The sequence below is a fragment of the Cebus imitator genome, unplaced genomic scaffold (genome assembly GCF_001604975.1).
Source record: "Cebus imitator isolate Cc_AM_T3 unplaced genomic scaffold, Cebus_imitator-1.0 Scaffold21, whole genome shotgun sequence".
In the NCBI taxonomy this organism is placed as follows: Eukaryota; Metazoa; Chordata; class Mammalia; order Primates; family Cebidae; genus Cebus; species Cebus imitator.
In genome coordinates this window covers 9,052,306-9,076,155 of record NW_016107336.1, presented here as the reverse complement: position 1 = coordinate 9,076,155, position 23,850 = coordinate 9,052,306, and the positions used below count along the sequence as shown (strand labels likewise).

The window sequence follows — 23,850 nt, the reverse complement described above, 5'->3', positions numbered from 1 at the left end:
AGAGATGTGGTCTTGTTGTGTTGCCCAGGCTGGTCTCAAAATCCTGAGCTCAAGTGATTCTCCCATCATGGCCTCCCAAAGCACTGGGATTATAGATGTCAGCCACTGAACACATCCCTAGAAATGTGAATAGGAGGAAATACTTCCCAATTCATTCCATGAAGCCAGTATTACCTTGATACCTAAACCAGAAAAAAGCATTATAAGAAAATAAAATCATAAGACAATATTCCTTATGAGCACAAATGCAAATTTTTTTAACAAAACTGTAGCAAATAGGATCCAATAATATATAAAATATATAATACATGGCAATTCAAGTGGGCTTTATCTGTGATGGAAGGCTGTTTAAACATGTTTAAATGAGCCAATCTAATTCATGATCTTAACAAACTGAAAAAGAAAAACCATATGATCATCTATGTTGATGGAGATAAATCATGTGACAAAAATCTAACATCTCCAATTAAAAAAAAAAAAAACCACTCAGCCAACCAGGAATAGAAGGTAATTGCCTCAATTTGATGATCATCGAGAAAAAAATCTATAGCTAACATCATAAATGAATGCTTTCACTGTAAGATTGAGAAACTTGGCTAGTATATTTACTTTCACCACTCTGTTCAACATTGTACTAAAGATTCCAGCCAATACAATCAGGTAAAGAAAGAAAAAGAAAGAAAAAAAAAAGGCATCAACTGGAAACAAGGAAGAAAAACTATCTTCATTTACAGGTAATATGAGTATGCAGAAAATCTAAAGGAATTTTTTAAAATAGCTATTAAAACTAACAAGTGAGTTTGTCAGGGTTATAGGAGACAAGATCAATGTAGAAAAATCAATAATATTTCCATTTACTAGAAATGAATAATTGAAAAATACACTTACACCAGTATATCAAAATACTTGGTGATAAATATTACAAAAGATGTGCACAATCTGTACACTGAAAACTACAAAACATGCTGAGAGAAATTTTTAAAAATCTAAATATACAGAAAGATATAATATGTTCATGGATTGGAAGACTCAATATTGTTAAGATGTCAGTTCTCCCCCAAACTGACCTACAGATTCAACACCATCCTAGTCAAGATCCCACCAGACTGTTGTTTTTTTTTTTCCCATTTATTTATTTTATTGCATTTTAGGTTTTGGGGTACATGTGAAGAACATGCAAAATTGTTGCATAGGAACACACATGGCAGTGTGATTTGCTGCCTTCCTCCCCATCACCTACGTCTGGCATTTCTCCCCTTGCTATAGTTGGGGGGAAATAGGGGAGGAAGGGCAGACTGTTTTATAAAAATTGACAATTCAATTCATATGGAAGTGTGGTGGATGTGGAGCAGCCAAAACAACTTTGAAAAAGAGCAAAGTTGGAAAACTAACACAACTTGATTTCCAGATGTTATAAAGCTACAGTTATTTCTCAATGTAATCTGGTCTTCACATGTAAAAATGTGTACAGATATCTAACCAATTTATATAGATTTTTGTTCTAAAACTCAGGGTAAACATATAAGCATTCTTAGTCCCATAAGGTTGTTTTGCTAGTAGATATGACTTTATTTCAAATGCCAAGAATGTATTTCTTTGATAGCGTCATTGACTATCCACATCTTCTAATTTATTTGAGTTTCTTCAAAGAAACCAGGATTAGATTTATGTTCTCTATTACAAATTACCTTAAAACCTATTGGTCCATTTAAACTTCCTATTAAGATAGAATCACCCCATTCCACTGGTTTATAAAGCTTTTGAATTAGCAGAAAATTTGTTTTGATGGACTGAATTTCTTGATTTAAAGAAAATCATTTTGTTCCATAACATTTAAAGTAAGTGTTTTTATACTTAAAAGATGTTGTGAATCAATTTTTTTTTTTTTTAGTAATGGTGTAGCAGATGTTTGAATTATAAATTCTACTGTCTGCATTCACTCTATGTTGCACATTCTTACTGGAAGTCTGTGATTGCTGCACACTGTGGTAATATTTAGGTCTGCAAGAACACAAAGTGCATTCCAAGGTTATGGGGGGGATACATCACAATTTAGTGAACTTCATAAGTAATACAAGAGGCCATGAGGATAAAGACATGAAGGTTTTAATCATCTCTGTCTCCAGAAAACCTCAAAGCACATATCTTTTTTTTTTTTTTTTTTTTTTAAGAGAAGGGATCTCATTTTGCTGCCCACGCTGGTCTCAAACTCCTGGCTTCAAGGCATCTTCCCACTTCATCCTCCCAAAGTGCTGAGATTACAGGCATGTGCGACTGTGCCTGGCCAGCACACATCCTTAACACTGATAATATTCCCAATAGCCTGGGTGCAGCAGTTCATGCCTGTAATTCCAGCACTTTGAAAGGCCAAGACGAGTGGATCACTTGAGGTCAGGAATTTGAGATCAGCCTGGCCAACATCGTGAAATCTCATCTCTACTAAGAATACAAAAATTAGCAGAGCATGGTGGTGCATGCCTGTAATCCCGTAATCCCAGCTACTCAGGAGGCTGAGGCAGGAGAATCACTGGAACCTGGGAGGTGGAGGTTACAATGAGCAGAGATTGTGCCACTGCACTCCATCCTGGGCTACAGAGTGAGACTCAGTCTTAAAAACAAAACAACAACAACAACAAAAAACAAAAACCATTCCCAATAAATAATGGCTATCCAGTAAGAGATGGGCAAATATTTAGTTGGGTAAGATATATTGCTAATTATAATAAAATTAATGTAAAAATCACATCCCATTATGAGTAAGCAAAATTCTATCTTACGCCAAGGAAAATTCTGAAATAGTTATTTTATCAGTTATTACAATTTAGACATAAAAGTAGCAATATTATAAGAGGAAAACTAGGAAGATGCAGAAAAAAAGGGAATAGAAAAGAGGTGAACAAATATTATTATTATGTGCTAGTCACTTCATACATATTATTTCTTGTTATGCTCATAACAGTCCTGTGGGGGTTATAACTGCCCCGACTTTGCAGAAGAAAGAACTGACACTCAGCCAGGTGAAATAATTTGTCCCAAGGTCACATCCCTAACAACAGAGCAACTCAGTTTCCAACCCAGGTTTGCTATTCCAAAGTCTTGGTCCTTTCACTACTCTATGCAAATTACCACAGAAAGAATCTTAACAGAGCATGTAATAGGCTTATTTTTGCTGATGAAGATGTCTGCAACAAGCTGCCATGACAGTGAGCCGCTGGATTTGACTTACTTCAAGGAGGAATCCCCGACACCAATGCAGCCTCGCAAGCTGAGCTTCCTCAGGAATCCACCGCATCGCTTCGAGATATTTTCCACCACTCGACCCTTTAATCAAGAAAGTTGGGGGGGGGGAATACAGGTTTTTTCATGCTGCTCATCTAACAGCAAAAAAACCTGAATTCTAGGAACTGAATATATTTTTCCAAGTGTAATAGAAGATATGCTAGAACATTCTTCTTGCACCTCAGTTCTGTCCTTCATGCATAAAGGGGCTGCAAGCACTGAAAAACATTCTCAAAGCATTAATTATTCTAAAACCAACCAACAAACAAAAACAAACACAAAAACAAAAACCTGTACCCTATCTTTTGAAAGCCTTAGCCCCGGGGTTAAGCCTTCCCTACCCAGGGCTCACAGCTATTCCACTGATCATAAGGCTTTCTGAGGTTAGCTGTGGGAATATCAGCCACTGAGCAGAGATCTACGACAATGCTGCTTTAAAAAGAAAATCCTACTTTAGCTAAACATTACCGCTTTAAAAGCATAACAATATATTGTAAAAGCTCCCCCTCATCCTCCTTAGCAGTCCCCTTCTTAAATACATTTGCTTTGAAAAAGGAACTTTTGCCGGGTACTGGCAGAGAGATTACAGGAAGCAAAAAGAAAATGAACACTGATTAAGTACTTCTTCCACTTAAAAAAAATATTTTCTATTTCAAATCACTTTTTTACTTTAGAGACGGGGTTGGTGGTGGTGGGGTCTCACTCTGGTGCCCAGACTGGAATACAGTGGTGTGGTCACAGCTCATTGCAGCCTCTAACTCCTGGGCTCAAGTGATTCTCCTGCCTCAGCCTACCACATAACTGGGACTACAGGCCCACACCGGGATTATTTCATACATATTATTTCTTGTTATGCTCATAGCAGTCCTGTGAGAGTTATAAATGCCCCTACTTTGCAGAAGAAATAAATGACACTCAGCCAGGTGAAATAATGTGTCCCAAGGTGACATCCCTAACATGCATCTGGCTTACTTCTATTTTTTGAGGAACAACTTCTTGTACCTATTATGGCTCGTTTAATAGTCAAAACAACTTCATGAACACTCCCAAAATGGAGATAAGGAAGAGTATGTGTGGGATACAGACGATCACTTAGGGAACCCCATAGTACTACCATGCCCTGTGACTTATGCCGGTAGCAAACTACAACAACCCCATCCAAGCAGGACTATTTTTTTCCCATTTATTTATTTTATTGCATTTTAGGTTTTGGGGTACATGTGAAGAACATGCAAAATTGTTGCATAGGAACACACGTGGCAGTGTGATTTGCTGCTTCCTCCCCATCACCTACATCTGGCATTTCTCCCCCTGCTATCTCTCCCCAGCTTCCCATCCCCCACCATCCCTCCCCTATTTCCCCCCAACTGACCCCAGTGTGTAGTGCTCCCCTCCCTGTGTCCATGTGTTCTCATTGTTCAACACCCGCCTATGAGTGAGAACATGCGGTGTTTGATCTTCTGCTCTTCTGTCAGTTTGATGAGAATAATGGTTTCCAGGTTCATCCATGTCCCTACAAAGGACCCAAACTCATCATTTTTGATGGCTGCATAATATTCCATGGTGTATATGTGCCACATTTTCTCTATCCAGTATATCGTCGATGGGCATTTGGGTTGGTTCCAGGTCTTTGCTATTGTAAACAGTGCTGCAATGAACATTCGTGTGCACATGTCCTTATAGTAGAACGATTTGTAATCCTTTGGATATATACCCAGTAATGGGATTGCTGGGTCAACTGGTATTTCTATTTCTAGGTCCTTGAGGAATCGCCGCACTGTCTTCCACAATGGTCGAACTAATTTACACTCCCACCAACAGTGTAAAAGTGTTCCTATTTCTCCACATCCTCTCCAGCATCTGTTGTCTCCAGATTTTTTAATGATCGCCATTCTAACTGGCGTGAGATGGTATCTCAATGTAGTTTTGATTTGCATTTCTCTGAAGACCAGTGATGATGAGCATTTTTTCATATGTTTGCAAGCAGGACTATTAATGACCAGACCCTTCAGGAATAAAGGTCTGAGTCACTCCACCAGGTAAAGAGCCATTATCAGCTGAGGTGTTTGCTGAAAGCAAAGGAATACAGAAATGCATCGTAGAAGAAGGCAGTTATAAATACTAACTACAACCTCTACCTCCACAAGGGAGGAAAAGTTCAAAAGGAACAGTTTCATTTGTTTGGAATACTATTATCCTCATTTTCTAAAACAGCAATCTTGGCACTGAACTGTGAGCATGACGAATTCACCAGGATGCACCAAAACTAAAAGAACTGGGCACAGTGGCTCACGCCTGTAATCCCTGCACTTTGTGAGGCTGAGGAGGGCAGATCACTGGAGGTCAGGAGCTCAAGACCAGCCTGGCCAACATGGTGAAACCCCATCTCTACTAACGATACAAAAATGAGTCAAGCATGGTGGGGCACACCTGTAGCCCTAGCTGTTTGGGAGGCTGAGGTTGGAAAATCGCTTGAGTCTGGGAGATGGAGGTTGCAGTGAGCCAAGATCACACAACTGCACTACTCCAGCCTGCGTGACACAGCAAGACTCCATTTCATAAAAACAAACAAAAAACTCCATAGGATACATATTGTTACCTAGTTAAGATCTTAATTATGGTGAAAATCCAACTTTTGATACTGCTAGCATCCATTTATACTTTGAGACTACCTGTATTAATTATTAATATTTTTTGAAGCAAACTTCCAGACAAGTGTAAAATAAATCTTTGTCACCAGGGGGAAAAAGATTATGACTTAGAAATCAAAGATAAGTATTTATTTTCCTAATAAACAGGGAAAAGTAACACACCTCTACACCAATGTCTACAAATGGAGCAACTAACATACTGTTCTCCATTTCAAGTTAGTAACATTTATATAAACTTTCTCTTCCTCCTTTTTGGGGGCAAAGTTCTTGTACTGGAATAAAATACTACAAACACAATTTTCTGTTCCACTGTTTCCAACTAAGAGGGAGGAAAAAAGCAAATCCATTTCAATGCAGTATTCAAGCCAATGATTCTGTGTCTTATCTACTAGACAATATGTTGTAGGCATTCATTTTGGAATGAAGGGCTTTAGAGAAAAATAAGCCCTAAAATGGGCTTAAACATCCTTGGAGTTATCACTTTTAGATTCACACTACTTGTTTCTCATTTTTGGCCTACCACAATCTTCAATAACCATGAAAACACTGACAACAAAATGTCCAAGTTTTAAAGGTACAGAAAATGCCAACCCAAACTTCAGCTAAAGCACACGCATTCAGGAAAGATTGACGAAGGAAAGCTAGCGTGTGTACTGCCACCTGGATGCTTTACTCGGCCTTTTCTTTGAATTGTGCCAGTCATGCAACCCACCGTTCAAGGAAACTACAGTCTCCTCTTAGTAGGTGAGTGACCCTGGGTAAGTTACTCAACCTTTTCTGTGCCTTGGTTTCTTTAATATGGTGCTTTGAAGAGAATTAACTGCATTAATGTACGCAAAGTGCTTACAGCTATGCCGGGCAACTTTTCTTTTCTCTCAACATATCCAAAAGTTGTCACTTCCTTCCCAAAGGGCATATTTTTAAGACTATCCATAAAATGTTTCCTAGGGCAAGCATCCTCCAAAGGGTCTTGTTGAAGGACTATGGAGGACCCCAAGACTTGGTTCATAATCTAGGCTGGACTCAGGGTGCTAGCCCAAAAGGGAAGCTAAGTGTTATGACTAGATTGAAACCCTGGTGCAAGCTATTTTAGGTTTTCACATTCAATTATTTATGTAACCGGTGAACCATGAACTGGCTTCCCCTTTGTACTTTTAAGTATTTCTGGGATGTGTTTATATAGCAGTTAGCTGAAAGTCAGCAGTCAGTTAAAATCTTATAAGCAAATAATCCACAGGTAATGATATTTACTTGAAATAGTAGTGCTTTTTAATATCAAAATAATTTTTTTAGTGTATTTTGGGCTCTTGTGTACATGTGCACATCCTGCATCCTGCAGGATTGTTGCATAGGTATATACATGCCATGGTGGGTTGCTGTCTCCATCCCCCCCGTGCCCCAACCCCACCCCCGTCACATCAGGCATTTCTCCCGGTGTAATCCCTCCCATCCTCCCCACCCTCCCACTTTCCATCCCCTCCCCTCCCCTTCAACCCCACACCTAGTCCAGTAAGTGTTGTTTTCTTCCCTGTGCCCAAGTGTTCTCATTGTTCATCAGCCGCTTATGAGAGAAAACGTGCTGCTTGGTTTTCTGTTCTTGTGTCACTTTGCTGAGTATGATGGTTTTTAGATTCATCCATTCTCTACGAAGGACACAAACTCGTCATTTTTTATGGCTGCATAGTATTCCATGGTGTATATGTGCCACATTTTCTTTGTCCAGTATATCACTGATGGGCATTTGGGTTGGTTCCAGGTCTTTGCTATCGTAAACAGCAATACAACGAACATACATGTGCACGTGTTTTTATAATAGAGTGATTTACAATCCTTTGGGTATATACCCAGTAATGGGATTGCTGGGTCAAATGGAATTTCTATTTCTAGATCCTTGAGGAATCATCACACTGCCTTCCACAATAGTTGAACTAATTTACACTCCCACCAACAATGTAAAAGTGTTCCTTTTTCTCCACATTTTCTCCAGCATCTGTTGTCTCCAGATTTTTTAACGATTGCCATTTGAAATGGCATGAGATGTTATCTCAATGTGGTTTTGATTTGCATTTCTCTAATGACCAGTGATGTTGAGCATTTTTTCACATTTGTTGGCTGCATATATGTCTTCTTTTGAAAAGTGTCTGTTCATATCCTTCACCCACTTTTGAATGGGTTTTTTTCTTGTAAATCTGCTTTAGTTCTTTGTAGATTATGGATATTAGCCCTTTGTCAGATGGGTAGATTGCAAACATTTTTTTCCCATTCTGTTGGTTGCTGGTTCACTCTAATGATTGTTTCTTTTGCTGTGCAGAAGCTTTTAAGTTTATTTAGATTCCATTTGTCTATTTTAGCTTTTGTTGCCATTGCTTTTGGTGTTTAAGCCATGAAGTCCTTGCCTATGCCTATGTCCTTGATGGTGTTGCCTAGGTTTTCTCCTAGGGCTTTTATGGTGTTAGGTCTTATGTTTAAATCTTTAATCCATCTGGAGTTAATTTTAGTGTAAGGTGTCAGGAAGGGGTCCAGTTCCTGCTTTCTGCAAATGGCTAGCCAGTTTTCCCAACGCCATTTATTAAACAGGGAATCCTTTCCTCATTGCTTGTTTTTGTCCGGTGTGTCAAAGATCAGATGGTTGTAGATGTGTGGTGTTGCCTCCAAGGCCTCTGTTCTGTTCCATTGTTCTATCTCTCTGTTTCGGTACCAGTACCATGCTGTTTGATTACTGTAGCCTTGTAGTATAGTTTGAAGTCAGGTGGCGTGATGCCTCCAGCTTTGTTCTTTTTGCTTAGGATTGTCTTGGCTATGCGGGCTGTCTTTTGGTTCCATATGAAGTTTAAAGTGTTTTTTTCCAGTTCTGTGAAGAGGGTCATTGGTAGCTTGATGGGGATAACATTGAATCTATAAATTACTTTGGGCAGTATGGCCATTTTCACAATATTGATTCTTCCTAACCATGAGCATGGAATGTTTTTCCATCTGTTTGTGTCCTCTCTTATTTCCTTGAGCAGTGGTTTGTAGTTCTCCTTGAAGAGGTCCTTTATATCCTTTTTAGTTGTATTCCTAGGTATTTTATTCTCTTTGTAGCAATTGTAAATGGGAGTTTGCTCATGATTTGGCTGTTTGTCTGTTGTTGGTATTAGGAATGCTTATGATTTCTGCACATTGATATTGTATCCTGGGACTTTGCTGAAGTTGCTTATCGGCTTAAGGAGGTTTTGGGCTGAGAGGATGGGGTCTTTTAAATATACAATCATGTCTGCAAATAGGGACAATTTGACTTCTTTTCCTAATTGAATGCCCTTTATTTCTTTTTCTTGCCTAATTACTCTGGCTAGAGCTTCCAATACTATATTGAATAGGAGTGGTGAGAGAGGGCATCCTTGTCTAGTGCCGGTTTTTAAAGGGAATGCTTCTAGTTTTTGCCCATTCAGTATGATATTGGCTGTGGGTTTGTCATAAATAGCTTTTATTATTATTATTATTTCATATATTTTTTTCAGAGTTTATAAAAAAATTTATTTGTTTCTGAGAGCCATGATTTAGAACATTAAAAAAGTCCTCCTGGGAACCTAACTTGGGGGAAATGTGGCGAGAGGGCAGGACTCGGCAGCCCATGGGCATGTCACAAGGTGCGCCCAGGCTCTCTGGAGAGAACTCTGCTCTGACTTCAGGCCAGAGTGTCTCCCCTGGCAGCGCCCTGACAGCTGAGTGGTCGGAGGCCCCCGCTGGGGAGATTCATTTGAAATCTTTCTTCTTCTTCTTCTTCTTCTTTTTCACTGGCGTGTCTTCTGGTGTAGCATCCTCTGCTATCTCTACCGGCTTTTGCAGCTTTTTCTTCCCTCTCCTCTTTTTGGGCTTCAGGGTGAAGTCTAGGCCCTCAGGCGGCTGCTCACAGTCCCCAGCATCCTGAGCAGAGGTCTCGGAACCCTGGTCCCAGCAGGGGCCTCTGAGCTGCTTCCCCGCACTCTTCTTCTTGGCCCCCTGCTCCTGGGCCCTGTCCCCTGTGAGATTTTCCTCCGTATGCCTCTTGGCCTTAAGCTTTGGGGAACTCTTCACATCCTTACCTGCTGACTCTTTGTTTCTTTTCTTCATCTTTTTTCTAACCACCTGAGTCTCGGAAAGGTCAGACCCTGGATCTGGGACCTGGGGCTTGTTCTTCAGTGCTGCCATCTGCTGGGCAAAGTACTCCTGGATGGTGAAGGCACTGGTTGTCGTGCTTTCATTCTCGTCTGGTGTGGAGGAACTGGCATCGCCCTCAGCAGTCTTCTGACTCTGTCTTTTCCCAAAAATGCAGTCAAGATCTGTTTTGCTCCGAGATGATAGATCCTTCCCTTTTGTGAATTTCATATAGTGAACATGGTTTTTGGAGATTTTGGACTTTTCCTCAAGGCTAAAAGATTTCTTTTCCTTCTTGTCTGAGGAGTCTGTGGTTTCCTGCCCATGGCAAGTGTTCAGTTCGGCCAGAAGCTGGTTAAAGTCATCCTGATGTGCAATCCAGTTGTCTTCGTTATTGATGGTGGCTCCGAGTCCCAGGTGGTTATTTTTCACTTGAACTTTAATATGATCTGTGGCTCCTTGCTCCTGAGCCCCTAAACCCTTTCCTTTAGACCACCCCATCTTCTCTAGCATCCTCTGGCCAAACTTGGAATTGTCATTACTCCAGGCAGTGTTCTTTTTTTTTGTTTTGTTTTTTGAGACGGAGTTTCGCTCTCGTTACCCAGGCTGGAGTGCAATGGCACGATCTCGGCTCACCGCAACCTCCGCCTCCTGGGTTCAGGCAATTCTCCTGCCTCAGCCTCCTGAGTAGCTGGGATTACAGGCACGTGCCACCATGCCCAGCTGATTTTTTGTGTTTTTAGTAGAGACGGGGTTTCACCATGTTGACCAGGATGGTCTCGATCTCTTGACCTTGTGATCCACCCGCCTCGGCCTCCCAAAGTGCTGGGATTACAGGCTTGAGCCACCGCGCCCGGCCTTTCCAGGCAGTGTTCTGAGGATCCACAGCCCACTTCTGCTTCCGCCGACGCTCAGCCAGCATCGACATGTCGCAGAGTCTGTGATACCGCGGCCTTTGGACCTGGGTGACTGCGACCACCCGGCGGGCAGGAGGCTCGAGGAGAATCTCAGCTTTTATTATTTTGAGATACATGCCATCAATACCTATTTTATTGAGAGTTTTTAGCATAAAGGGCTGTTGAGTTTTGTCGAAGGCCTTCTCTGCATCTATTGAGATAATCATGTGGTTTTTGTCTTTGGTTCTGTTTATGTGGTGAATTACGTTTACAGACTTGTGTATCTTGAACCAGCCTTGCATCCCCAGGATGAAGCCTACTTGATCGTGGTGGATAAGCTTTTTGATGTGCTGTTGCAATGGGTTTGCCAGTATTTTATTGAGCATTTTTGAGTTGATGTTCATCATGGATATTGGCCTGTAGTTTTCTTTTTTAGTTGTGTCTCTGCCAGGTTTTGGTATCAGGATGATATTGGCCTCATAGAAAAAGTTAGGGAGGATTCCCTCTTTTTGTATTGTTTGGAATAGTTTCAACAGGAATGGTACCAGCTCCTCTTTGTACATCTGGTAGAATTCAGCTGTGACCCCATCTGGACCTGGACTTTTTTTGGTTGGTAGGCTATTAATTGCTGCCTTGACTTCCGACCTTGTTATTGGTCTATTCAGGGTTTCAACTTCTTCCTGGCTTAGTCTTGGGAGTGTGCAAGTGTCCAGGAATTTATCCATTTCTTTCAGATTTACTGCTTTATGTGCATAGATCTGTTTGTAGTAATCTCTGATGGTAGTTTGTATTTCTGTGGAATTGGTGGTGATATCCCCTTCATTGTATTTTATTGCATCTATTTGATTCTTCCCCCTTTTCTTTTTTAATTAATCTGGCTACAGGTCTATTCTGTTGATCTTTTCAAAAAACCAGCTCCTGGATTCATTGATTTTTTGAAGGGTTTTTTGTGTCTCTATTTCCTCCAGATCTGCTTTGATCATAGTTATTTCTTGTCTTCTGCTAGCTTTTGAGTTTTTTTTGATCTTGCTTCTCTAACTCTTTCAATTTTGATGATAGGGTGTCAATTTTAGATCCTTTCTTGTTTCTCATGTGGACATTTATTGCTATAAATTTCCCTCCAGACACTGCCTTAAATGTGTCCCATAGATTCTGGTATGTTGTGTCTTCATTCTCACAGGTTTTGAAGAACATTTTCATTTCTGCCTTTATTTCATTGTTTATCCATTCATCATTCAGGAGCAAGTTGTTCAGTTTCCATGTGATTGTGCAGTTTCGAGTGCTTTTCTTAATCCTGAGTTCTAATTTGATTGCACTGTGGTCTGAGAGACTGCTTGTTATGATTTCTGTTCTTTTGCATTTGCCAAGGAGTGATTTACTTTCAATTATGTGGTCAATTTTAGAGTAAGTGTGATGTGGTGCTGAGAAGAATGTGTTTGGGGTGGAGTGTTCTGTAAATGTCTATTAGGTCTGCTTGGTCCAGATCTGTGTTGAAGTCCTGGATATCCCTGGTGACTTTCTGTCTCATTGATCTGTCCAGTATTGTCAGTGGAGTATTAAAGTCCCCCACTATTATTGTGTGGGAGTCTAAGTCTCTTTGTAGGTCATTAAGAACTTGCTTTATGTATCTGGGTGCTCCTATATTGGGTGTATACATATTTAGGATAGTTAGCTCTTCTTGTTGGATTGATCCTTTTACCATTATGTAATGCCCTTCTTTGTCTCTCTTGTTCTTTGTTGGTTTAATGTCTATTTTATCAGAGACTAGGATTGCTACCCCTGCTTTTTTTTTGTTCTCCATTTGCTTGGCAGATCTTCTTCCATCCCTTTATTTTGAGTCTATGTGAGTGTTTGCACATGTGATGGGTTTCCTGAATACAGCACACCATTCGTTCTTGACTTTTATCCAGCTTACCAGTCTGTGTCTTTTGATTGGGGCATTTAGGCCATTTACGTTCAATGTTAATATTGTTATGTTTGAATTTGATCCTGCCATTTTGTTACTGGCTGGTTGTTTTGCCTGTTAGTTGATGTGGTTTCTTCATTGCGTCATTGTTCTTTACCATTCAGTATGTTTTTGCAGTGGCTGGTACTGGTTGTTCCTTTCCATGTTTAGTACTTCCTTCAGGAGTTCTTGTAAGGCAGGTCTTGTAGTGATGAAATCTCTCAGCAGTTGCTTGTCTGTAAAGGATTCTATTTCTCCTTCACTTATGAAGCTTAGTTTGGCCAGATATGAAATTCTGGGTTGAAAGCTCTTTTCTTTAAGGATGTTGAATATTGGCCCCCACTCCCTTCTAGCTTGTAGGGTTTCTGATGAGAGATCCGCTGTGAGTCTGATGGTCTTTCCTTTGCGGGTAACTCGACCTTTCTGTCTGGCTGCCCTTAAGATTTTTTCCTTCATTTCAACCCTAGTGAATTTGACAGTTATGTGCCTTGGGGTTGCTCTTCTTGAGGAATATCTTTGTGGTGTTCTACGTATTTCCTGGATTTGAATGTTGGCCTGCCTTGTTAGGTTGGGAAAGTTCTCTTGGATAATATCCTGAAGAGTGTTTTCCAGCTTGGATTCATTCTCCCCGTCACATTCAGGTACGCCGATCAAGCATAGATTAGGTCTCTTCACATAATCCCATAGTTCTTGGAGGATTTGTTCATTTCTTTTCACTCTTTTTTCTCTAATCTTGCCTTCTCATTTTATTTCATTGATTTGATCTTCTATCTTTGATATCCTTTCTTCTGCTTGATCGATTTGGCTGCTGAAACTTGTGCATGCCTCATAAAGTTCTTGTGCTGTTTTTCAGCTCCGTCAAGTCATTTATGTTCTTCTCTAAGCTGGTTATTCTAGTTAGCATTTCCTCAAACCCTTTTTCAAGGTTCTTAGTTTCTTTGCATTGGGTTAGAACATGGTCTTTTAACTCAGAGAAGTTTGTTATTATCCACCTTCTGAAGCCGGCTTCTGTCAATTCGTCACACTCATTTTGTCTTGTTTTGTTCCCTTGATGGTGAGAAGGTGTGATCCCTGGGAGGGGAAGACGTTTTCTGGTCTTTGAAGGTTTCATCCTTTCTGCACTGTTTTTTCCCCATCTTCATGGATTTATCTCCCTTTGATCTTTGAATTTGGTGATTTCAGGAGAAATCTCTGAATGGATGTCCTTTCTGTTGCAGTTGGAACTACATCTTTTTTGGCCTGTAGAGGCGCTGCTGGGTTGCCTCGGATTCAGTCAGGTTGCTGGGTGGGTGGTCCTTCCCTGGGGTGAAGGTGAAATTAGACACCCCCTTCCCAGTGGCATCTCTCCTTCCCTGAGCTCGATCTTCCTGGTTGGGGTCAAACTGGTGTACTGGCTGCCAAGCTCTCTGGTGCACGGGCTTCAGTTTGAGTTTTGTTGGGGGTGGGGCCTGCCAGGCCTTATGACCTGTTTCCCTGCTTTCAACTCTGCCTCTTTCTGTGGGACGGGTTGTTCCGTCCCACTGGCACTAGTCCAAATTTCCGCCCAGGTCCGGTGGACAACTTGTGGCAGCAGGCGGAAGCCGTGGCTCAGATTTGCATCCACAACCCACCATGCCCCTCAGTCTGGCAGGGCTCTCGTTGACCGTGGGTTGCAGGAGGGATGAAGTAAGCACGGGATCCGAATTGGAGCACTGAGGGGGTGAAGTCCCCCGACCCTCCAAGCTGGCTGCACGTTCCAGGTGGGGACATGCCCACCCTGTCTTGGTTCATTCTCTCTGGGCGGCTCTCACCCTGCTTTGGCTCCTTCCCTGAGCTACTGTCAGAATCCTCCCAGTCCCCCCAAAACAAACCTGGCACCTCACTTGGAATCATGAAGTCCTCTAGCCCTCTGCATCTCATTTGCTGGGAGCTGCATTCTGGTGTTGCCTCCTCTTGGCCATCTTGGTGCCGCCCCAATTTTTTTTTTTTTTTTTTTTTTTTTTGAGACAGGGTCTCACTCTGTCACCCAGGCTAGAGTGCAATGGCACAATCAGAGCTCATTGTATCCTCTGCCTTCTGGGCTCAGGTGATCCTCCCACTTCAGCCTCCTGAGTAGCTGGGACTACAGGTGTGTGCCATTGTGCCTGGCTAATTTTTGTTTTTTCATTTGTAGATACAGGGTTTTGCTATGTTGCCCAGGCTGGTCTTGAACTCCTGGGCTCCAGCAATCTGCCCGCCTTGGCCTCCCACAGTGTTGGAATTTCAGGTGTGAGCCACTGCACCTGGCCTGACTTTAAAAGCTCTTCATGTGTTTCCCAAAAAGGTTGTATGGTTGGAAAAGTCATCAAAATTAAGGAGACGTGAAGAACCACAGAAAAAGAGAAATTATTTTGCTCAACTTTTTCAAAACAATAACGCTCTTTTTGGTCAGTAGAAATGACTACAATTTTTAGAAATTAAAGGTCCTCTGCATCATCACTAAGTAAACACAGTGAACAACGATTTAGAGATGATCAGTTTGAAGGGGAATTACATTCACTGGCATGGAATGTTGGCATGTTTGGGTGGGCACTATTGTAATCACTGCTGATAAGTCTCAAAAGAGCACTAAAGAACACCTAATTCAGAAACTACAGTGTTAAGACAGGACCTAGAGCTTATCTTTCCAGGATGGGCACAAATCCTTGAGGTCCCTGCTCCTTCCAAGCTCAGAACACCATAATATGATAGAAATAAGGGGTTTCTCTTTTGATTTAATAAAGGGAAATCTTCTGCTCTGCCCCACTTACTGGAAGTATTGTGCTCCACTGGTTTAAGGTGAGGATCAGAGACTCTCGTGAAGTAAGTAACCTAAAGAAGGAGGTGAAGAGTCTCCACAACTGACCATTTAGTTTGTCTAAGTCAAGCCAGGTTAAGTAGCTGGCAGGAAATTGCTTAGCTCAATCCTACTGTTAAACATATTAATGTCCTTATCCATTAAAAAAGAAACACCCCACCACCACCATGTACACCTTGGTAAAAACACATGGCAAACATACTATGTGAGTAACTAAATTAAAATGCAGTTCCACTACTGTAAGTTAGTTGGCTAAACTGGAAATAAATTAGGTTTCACATAAGGTAGATAATAAACTTCAGAATCTCAAGACCCTTGAACCAGCGCTTCAGACAATTCCTAAGTACAATGCTCTTTAATGTTCCCTGCCTCAACTTTCTTTTTGGTTAGAAATTTAGTATTGAGTATTAAAGTTGTTTTAAAATAAACTTTCCTTATTCGGTCAGTTTTATCACACTTAAATGGAGATATTTACATATTTACAGATAAATATATCAGCATCTTGGAATTATAAAAGACTTAATTATTACTTTACTTCTTTATTTTACGGATAATAAAACAGAAGTTCTAAGAGGTTATATGACTTAAGTGGCTGAGCTGGGACGACACTTCAGATTTCCAGCCTCACTCATGGGCCTGTGCTTCTGCCATTTCTCCACTTTTGAGGCTGAATTAAAATTCTCAGCAGATTTTTTAGGTCAATAAATATTTGTGAAGTCTCCTAAGGTTAAAGCTCTGAACCAGGTGTTAAGGATGCAGGTGTGTGGCTTTAAAAAGCTGAGTAGTAAAACTCAGACTACAAACATAAATGAGGGAAAAGCAGTCTGTTACTGATACAATTTAAAATGCAAGCAGGGTTTTGTTTTGATGTATGTAAATCTCTTCCAGTTTTCCTTTTTTCGTTCTACCTCAGCACTTTAATAGTAGATCTAAATGCAGTAAAATATAAAAAGACGGGAAAGAGGGAACAGCTACTCAGCTTTTTAAAGTTTTCTGTCTAAACCAAAGCTAACTTACCTCTACATCTGTTTGAAAGTTAAAAAGATCTATTCTTTGCCAGTTGCTTCCATCCAGGGCTAAGATGTTCCAAGCCTGGAAGGTGGGAAGTAAAGGAAGAGGGATTGGGGTGAAAGAAACACATTTATTGAGACTATTAAAGAAAGCTTTGATTAACCTTTATTTTCAAACTTTTATTTTTGATGTATATTAAGTTAATCAACAAATGCAATCTTATGCCATTGTGTTATATTAAGTATAAAAGATAATAAAGTTTTAATTTTCAGTAATTTGAACTAAAACTCATTCTAATAAAACTTGACATTTATTGATTAAAAATCTGGTGAATACTCTACCTTGGAAATCTGTGCACATCGGCACAAAGTTACTATATCCAAGAAGGAAAATATTCTATAGAGAGAGGAAAAAAACACAAATACGAGATGGTGTTAACATTTCAGGATAATTATAACTTGAAAGATAAAATCTAATGTGCCACCTGGATACGTAAGTTTTTTCAAGATTCCTCAATCTGCAATATACAAGTGCACTATAATTTTATATCACTACAGTGAAATATTAAATGTTTGCATGTTAAGAAGTTTTGGACACACTGTACAAATTACCTTAGAAATCATTAAGCTTGTATTTCCATTGTTCTAAGAAATGGACACGAGAAAGACCATAACTGGTTCTATTTGAAGACCAACTCTCTAGCAGAATGAGCCCTTTTTTGGTGGCAGATGCACTAAACAGGCTTAGATTCCCGAGCCTCAAATAACATTGTCAAAAAAAGCTTGATGACAAAGCCCATTTGGTTTGAAGTATTTGTTCCTCTGGCAGAAAGATGGAGCTCATTAGTTGGCAAAATCTGTAAGTGACCAGTTTTTCCTAGCCAAAAGCCAAGGAGCCACAGAACACAGGAAAGATGGGGGGGTGGGGGAAGAAAAGCAGACAGAAGCAAACAAAATCTTAGTTGGCATTGGTAATGCCTTACAGGGAGCAGTAGCTGCCAGCTTGGCAGGGGACAGAGTGAAGCCTTAACATTCTGGCAGTCAAGGAGAGGAGCTGCTACTGACAGCATGTGAGCAAACAGCTGTGTGCGCCTCAGTACTGCAGAGTGACAGCCAAGAACAGAGGTCAGCTTTTCTGTGAAAGAAAGGTGGACAGGGTTGAAGTCAGGAACAAGAACCCTCAATTCTGAGGGTCCTGGAAAGTAAATATGAGAGTCTGTGCCTCTGAGTGTGGAAGGGGGAGAGTGGGAAGATGGCAAACAGCCACCTATAATGTTCCTCAAAATTCTTCAAAGGTAAAAATCAGTGGTGTGATAAAAATCCATGGGCTCAGGGAAGGAGAGTAGAATCATAAAACATCAGAGTGTTGTACCCTACAATAACACACCCACAGCCAGGCGTGGTGGCTCAGTCCTAGCATTTTGGGAGGCTGAGGTGGGTGGATCACCTGAGGTCAGGAGTTCAAGACCAGCCTGGCCAACACGGTGAAACCCCATCTTTAGAAAAATAAATAAATAACACACCCACATGCAGTTCCATGGGAAAATGACTGCACAGATGCCATCCTACAGTATAGACTACAGTCATTTTCTAGTGAAAAGCAAAGGACAGAAGCATAATAAGGGCTACATTGACTTTTAAAGATTCTGGCTGGGCACAGTGGCTCACACCTATATTCCCAGCACTTTGGGAGGCTGAGGCAGGAGGATCACGAGGTCAGGAGTTTGAGACCAGCCTGACCAACATAATGAAACCCAGTCTCTACTAAAAATACAAAAATTAGCCAGGTGTAGTGGCAGGCATCTGTAATCCCAGCTACTCAGGAGGCTGAGGCAGGAGAAGCGCTTGAACCAGGAGGTGGAGGTTGCAGTGAGCTAAGATTGCGCCACTGCACTCCAACCTCGGTGACAGAGCAAGACTCCATCTCAAAAAAAAAAAAAGGTTCAGTGGATCTTAGCACATAGAAAAATGCTGGTGGTGGCTAAAATATGAGTACTTAAACATATATAAAGCTAGTGCTCGACTTACGACCATGGTCGGGACCGCGGACTGGTTGTAACACGATTTGGTCGTAAGTTGAGTAGGCTATATGTACAGTTGAAATGGTGCACACGGAGATGGTAGTGCTGCCGGAAGCTGGTCCGCACTGTCGTACGCCCAGCTGGGCAACGTTTGCGCTGCCAGACGCGGAGCAGTCGTGGCTAGCGATTGTGGTCGTAAAGTCGAATGGTCGTAAGTTGCATAGGTGGTAAGTCGATCAATACCTGGTATTCAATGTACTTCAGGGTATCTACACATCTACAGTGCCCAACTCAAAGGCTCTCCTGCCCCTAAGAGCTGTATCCTATGACATAGGACCATCCCACAGCTAGCCATATCTGATTGTCAGCTCCCTACAGGAAACAAGCACCAGACAGAGAAACTGCCTGGTACAGTAGAATCAGATTTCATGCAGGGATTGGGTTCTAAAAGCATAAGTCAAAGGTAAAAAAAAGAGTTAGCTGTTTCCCTTGCAAATCCCCTAAGAGTATACCACCTTTATCACATCTCAGTACTAATAATACTGGCGATAACAAAAACAGTTAACATTGATTATGCACTATGTGCCAGCCATGGTTTACATGCTAGTCATTTGATTGGCACAACACTGCTATGAGGTGTTGTGCTATTACTATCTTCATTTTACAGGTAAGGACACTGAGCATAGAGGTTAAGTAACCTGCCCAGGGCACATTGATAGCAAAGGCAGAACTAGGAATTGAACCCAGGTAGTGTAGCTCAAGAGCACAAGCCCACGACCATTACATATACTGCTTTGGAAAGTTTAACACAGCTGTTTTTCCCTCAGAATTGGACTAGATGCCAAGAAAGAAAAGAAACTTTTAATCTAAGGGATGTGAGCTGCTATGTGGGCTCTAGAGTGACTGACACAAGTAGCTATAAAGTAACCCAACAATGCCATACACTGGTCGCCATAACTCCTACCCCATAGTTCAGCAATGTACAGCCAATCACTAATCAATGTTACTCTGGAAACCAATGAGAGTTCCCAAAAAACAACTTTTGTAATCGTCCCCTCTCCTGATTCAGTCTCAACCTTGAGATAAACTCTCTAGCTTAATTTTGCCTCAGTTTCCTTATTTAGGTCAACAGTGCATTTTTTTTTTTTTTTTGAGATGGAGTTTCGCTCTTGTTGCCCAGGCTGGAGTGCAATGGTGCAATCTCGGCTCACCGCAACCTCCGCCTCCCAGCTTCAAGCAATTTTCCTGCCTCAGCCTCCCAACTAACTGGGATTATAGGCATGTACCACCATGCCCAGCTAATTTTGTATTTTTAGTAGAGATGGGGTTTTTCCATGTTGGTCACAAACTCCCGACCTCAGGTGATCCACCTGCCTTGGCCTCCCAAAGTGCTGGGATTACAGGTGTGAGCCACCACACCCAGCCTACAATGTTATTTCTTAACTGATAACAGATGAAGTAGTTTTCATTTAGTGAGTATGCTGTTTGGAACAAACTGGATTCATGCTTCACTCACAAATGAAGCAAGATGTTCACACATTGTGACACACATGAACCAACAGGTGGAACAGGAATTCACATTTTTCATCTCATGCTTACTACCTAGTTTTATGGTTACTGAATGAAAAAATAGATTGCCTAAAGCATTTACATTATTTCCCCTCTCACCAACCTTTTACACTGAAAGTAGTTGAATTTGCACAAATAGGCGTGGCAATACTCCAAACTACCACACTGACTCCAAAGCCAATTCCTGACTTACGTTTCAATGAATAAAAGTAATGCACTGAATTACACAGCCTGGGATACTGGCAATAGAAACGCAGATAGCTACACGAGTGGCAAACTGAGTCCAATCCCTCCAAAACATTCTTTCCTGGAAAGTGCTTCCTATCTCAAATGTGATAACCTCAACTTCATGAGGCAAGCACTACAATAGCACCCTCGTTAGAAATATACACAGGGGAGCAAAGGGTTGGATGTACTTTTGGACTCTGTATTGTGCTCCATTAGTCTGTCTGTCTTTGTGCGAGTAAGGCTGTTTTAATTATGAAGCTTCAATAATAAGTCACAAAGTCTGGTAATGTAAGACTTTCAACTTTGTTCTTCTCCATCAAGATTATCTTAGTTATTCTTGATACTCGGAATTTTCAATTAAGTTTCAGAATCAGCATATCAATTTCCACAAGAAAATTTTCTGAAATTTTTACTGGGATTGCATTCAATTTAAGAGAAAATTTGGGAAAAATTGAGATTTTTACCATATTAAATCTTCCAATCCAGAAACAAGATCCATTCCAAAATTTATTTAGGACTTCTTTAATTTCTCACAGTAATTGTTATAGTTTTCCACATAGATACCTTGCTCATCTTTAGATTTTTTTTCCTGGTTATTTAATGTTCTTATTATTAAAATGGAATATTTTGGGGTGGGCATGGTGGCTCATGCCTATAATCCCAGAACTTTGGAAGGCTGAGGCAGGAGGATCACCCGGGCCCAGGAATTCAAGACCAGCATAAGCAACATGGTAAAACCCCATTGCTACAAAAAATATATATAATAATTAGCTGCATGTGGTGGTGAATGCCCATAGTCCCAGCTACTCAGGAGGCTGAGGTGGTAGGATCAACAGAGCATGGGAAGGTCAAGGCTGCAGTGAACTGTGAACCTGGGTGACAGAGTGAGACCCTGTCTCAAAAAAAAAGGGGGGGAGGAGGAATATTTTCAATGTCATTCTTTAATTGTTGCTAGTTTATAATGTTACTTTTCATATACTGACCTTGTACCCAACCATATTTCTAAATTTGTTTATTCATTCTGATTTATTTTCCTGAGACGGAGTCTTGCTCTGTTTCTACATAAAACATTAATTCACTATTAAATAATGAATCAACTTTCCTCCTTTCCAATAATTATACTTTCTATTTCTTTTGCTTATTACACTGGCTATGAGCTTCTCTAGTATAGTGATAAACAGAACTGGTAATGAAATATATCTTTGTCACATTATCATCTCAGAGAAAAAGCTGCCACTATTCAATTATTATGATGTTTACTATATGTTTTCTTTTCTGGCCTTTCAATTATTTTCTAATTCCTTTGTTACATCATGTAAAATATTTCCATTTTTTTGCACATGGATGATTTTGACACCTCTCAAATTTATCTCTTTAAAATTTTTATTTAAAATAAGAGCAAGTAGTGCAGAGAGTTACCATATACACACCTGCCAATAAACACACGTAGTTCCCCCTATTATTAACATGTTGTTTTAGTGTGGTACATTTGATGTTAGCTGTAGGTCTTGTGTAGATGTTCTTTATCAAGTCAGGAAGTTCCTCTCTATTCCTAGTCAGACGAGTATTTTTATCATGAATGGTGCCACAATTTGTCAAGTATTTTTTCTGCATTTTCTGATGTGACCCATAAGATTTTTTTCTTCAGTCTGTTGATGCAATAGATTACACTGATTTTTGAATGGTTAGAATAGGCTTGCATACTTGAAATAAATCCTGCTTTATTGTGGGATACAATTATTTTGTATGTCACTGGATTTGACTTGCTAATATTTTGTTAAAGATTTTTGCGGGATCGATCCAAGATGGCCATTTAGAAACAGCTCAGGATTGCAGCTTTCAGTGAAAGTGCAGAGGGTGAGTGGATGCTGCATTTTTATTGCCCACAGACTAGGAAATTCCCAGGCAGAGAAGCCCCATGGGTCGCCAGTGTGGCTGTTTCAGCCAGCGCAGCTGTGTTGGCCGGCACGGCTGCTTTGCCCCGCGCGACTGCTTTGTCAGCGCCCCAGTGCAGCAGTTCTCCGTACAAAATACACTGGTCCGGGTGCCCTTTTGGCTGGCGATTGGAGCCACAGGAAGTCGCCCATTCATCTGTTTAAAAAGGGGACTGAACAGGGAACCAGAACAGGAGATTCCAGGGCAAAAAAAGCGCCACGAATCTCAGTGCCGGTGTTTAAGCCAGCGCAGTGAGTCACCGCACGGGAAAACACACAGATCCCGGTGCCTCTTCAACAGCCAACTGGAACACCAACTTAAAAAAAAAAAAAAAGAAGGCTCTGAGGCAGGGAGCCAGGCAATCAGGCTCGGCTGGTCCCACCCCCACAAAAGAACAGCAATCAGTAACTCTGTGGATTGAGAGTTTCACAGCAAGCGCAGCTGAACCTGGGACGGTCCAGCCCTGTGGGGGAGGAGTGTCCGCCATTACGGAGGCACTCCAATGCTAGGGAGGTAGTCAGCCAATGCTAAGGCAGCCCGCCGTTGCCAAGGCAACCCGCCATTGCTGAGGCAGCGGCCATTGCTAAGGCAACCCACCATTACAGAAAGAGTCCACCAATACAGAGGTGGGCCACCATAGCCGAGGCAGTTCTAACTATACCCATATAAAGAGGGCTGCAGGGAAGTTCACTCGGCAACTGGGCAGAGCCAACAGCAGCTCTGCAAAGCCTCTACAGGCAGACAGTGACTAGGCTGCCTCCTTGCTAGGCAGGGCAGCTCTGAAGGAAAAAAAAAGAAGGCAGCAGCACAAAGGAAACTCATAAATAAAGCCCTAAATCCCTGGGACAGAGCACCTGGGAACAAAAAGTAGTTTATGAGTTCTGCTGCAGCAGACCTAAATGTACCTGCCCAGCAGCTCTGAATGAACAATGGAGCTCACAGCTCAGCATCTGAGCTACTATAAAGAACAGACTGTCTCCTCAAGCAGCTCCCTGACCCCTGTATATCCAAAGAGCCACCTCATAAAGGAGAGATCAGACTGACACTTGGCAGGTATCCTTCTGGGACAAAGATAGCAGAAGAAGAAAACCGGTAGCAACCCTTACTGTTCTGCAGCTGCTGCAGGTGATCCCCAGGCAAGCAGGGCCTGGAGTGGACCTCAGCAGACCTACAGCAGAGGGGCCAGACTGTTAGAAGGAAAACTAAGAAACAGAAATAACCTCACCATCAACAAACAGAATGTCCACTCAGAGACCCAATCTGAAAGCCAGCAACTACAAAGACAACAGGTGGATAAATCCATAAAGATGGGAAGAAAGCAGCATAAAGAGGATGAAAACACCCGAAACCAGAACACCTCTTCTCCTATAAGGGATCACAACTCCTCA

General features: G+C 41.3%; 2 protein-coding genes across 10 annotated transcripts in view; both read right to left on the bottom strand.

Moving 5' to 3' along the window:
- Window positions 1–23,850, bottom strand: part of FBXL2 (F-box and leucine rich repeat protein 2) — a 116,360-nt gene that overhangs the window by 17,827 nt on the left and 74,683 nt on the right. For 4 of the 9 annotated variants that reach the window (XR_001822970.2, XM_037736037.1, XM_037736036.1 and 1 more), the window contains 3 exons: window positions 17,052–17,106; window positions 16,717–16,791; window positions 3,227–3,321 (listed from right to left, as the gene is read on the bottom strand). The exons of 2 other annotated variants lie outside the window; for them this stretch is intronic. Coding sequence is in view for 3 of the 7 variants with exons in the window: in XM_017521710.2 (XP_017377199.1) it covers window positions 3,227–3,321; window positions 16,717–16,791; window positions 17,052–17,106 (225 nt within the window). In the remaining 4 variants the exon portion in view is untranslated. Of the gene's footprint in view, window positions 1–174; window positions 183–3,226; window positions 3,322–16,716; window positions 16,792–17,051; window positions 17,107–23,850 lie in introns of all 9 variants that reach the window. 3 more of the 9 variants (XM_037736038.1, XM_037736034.1, XM_017521711.2) reach the window with 1 other exon arrangement.
- On the bottom strand, window positions 9,418–10,971 carry LOC108299438 (PIN2/TERF1-interacting telomerase inhibitor 1-like). The gene is made up of 2 exons (XM_037735982.1): window positions 10,879–10,971; window positions 9,418–10,598 (listed from the first exon to the last, which is right to left on the bottom strand). Exons 1-2 carry the CDS (start codon window positions 10,969–10,971, stop codon window positions 9,663–9,665), a joined length of 1,029 nt encoding a protein of 342 aa, XP_037591910.1. The 3' UTR covers window positions 9,418–9,662.

Coding starts and splice junctions, on each gene's coding strand:
- LOC108299438 (XM_037735982.1), bottom strand. CDS start 10,971: ATGTCGATGCTGGCTGAGCGTCGGCGGAAGCAGAAGTGGGCTGTGGAT. Junction 10,599..10,878: donor GGGCGCGGTGGCTCAAGCCT/GTAATCCCAGCA, acceptor ACAAAAAAAAAG/AACACTGCCTGGAGTAATGA.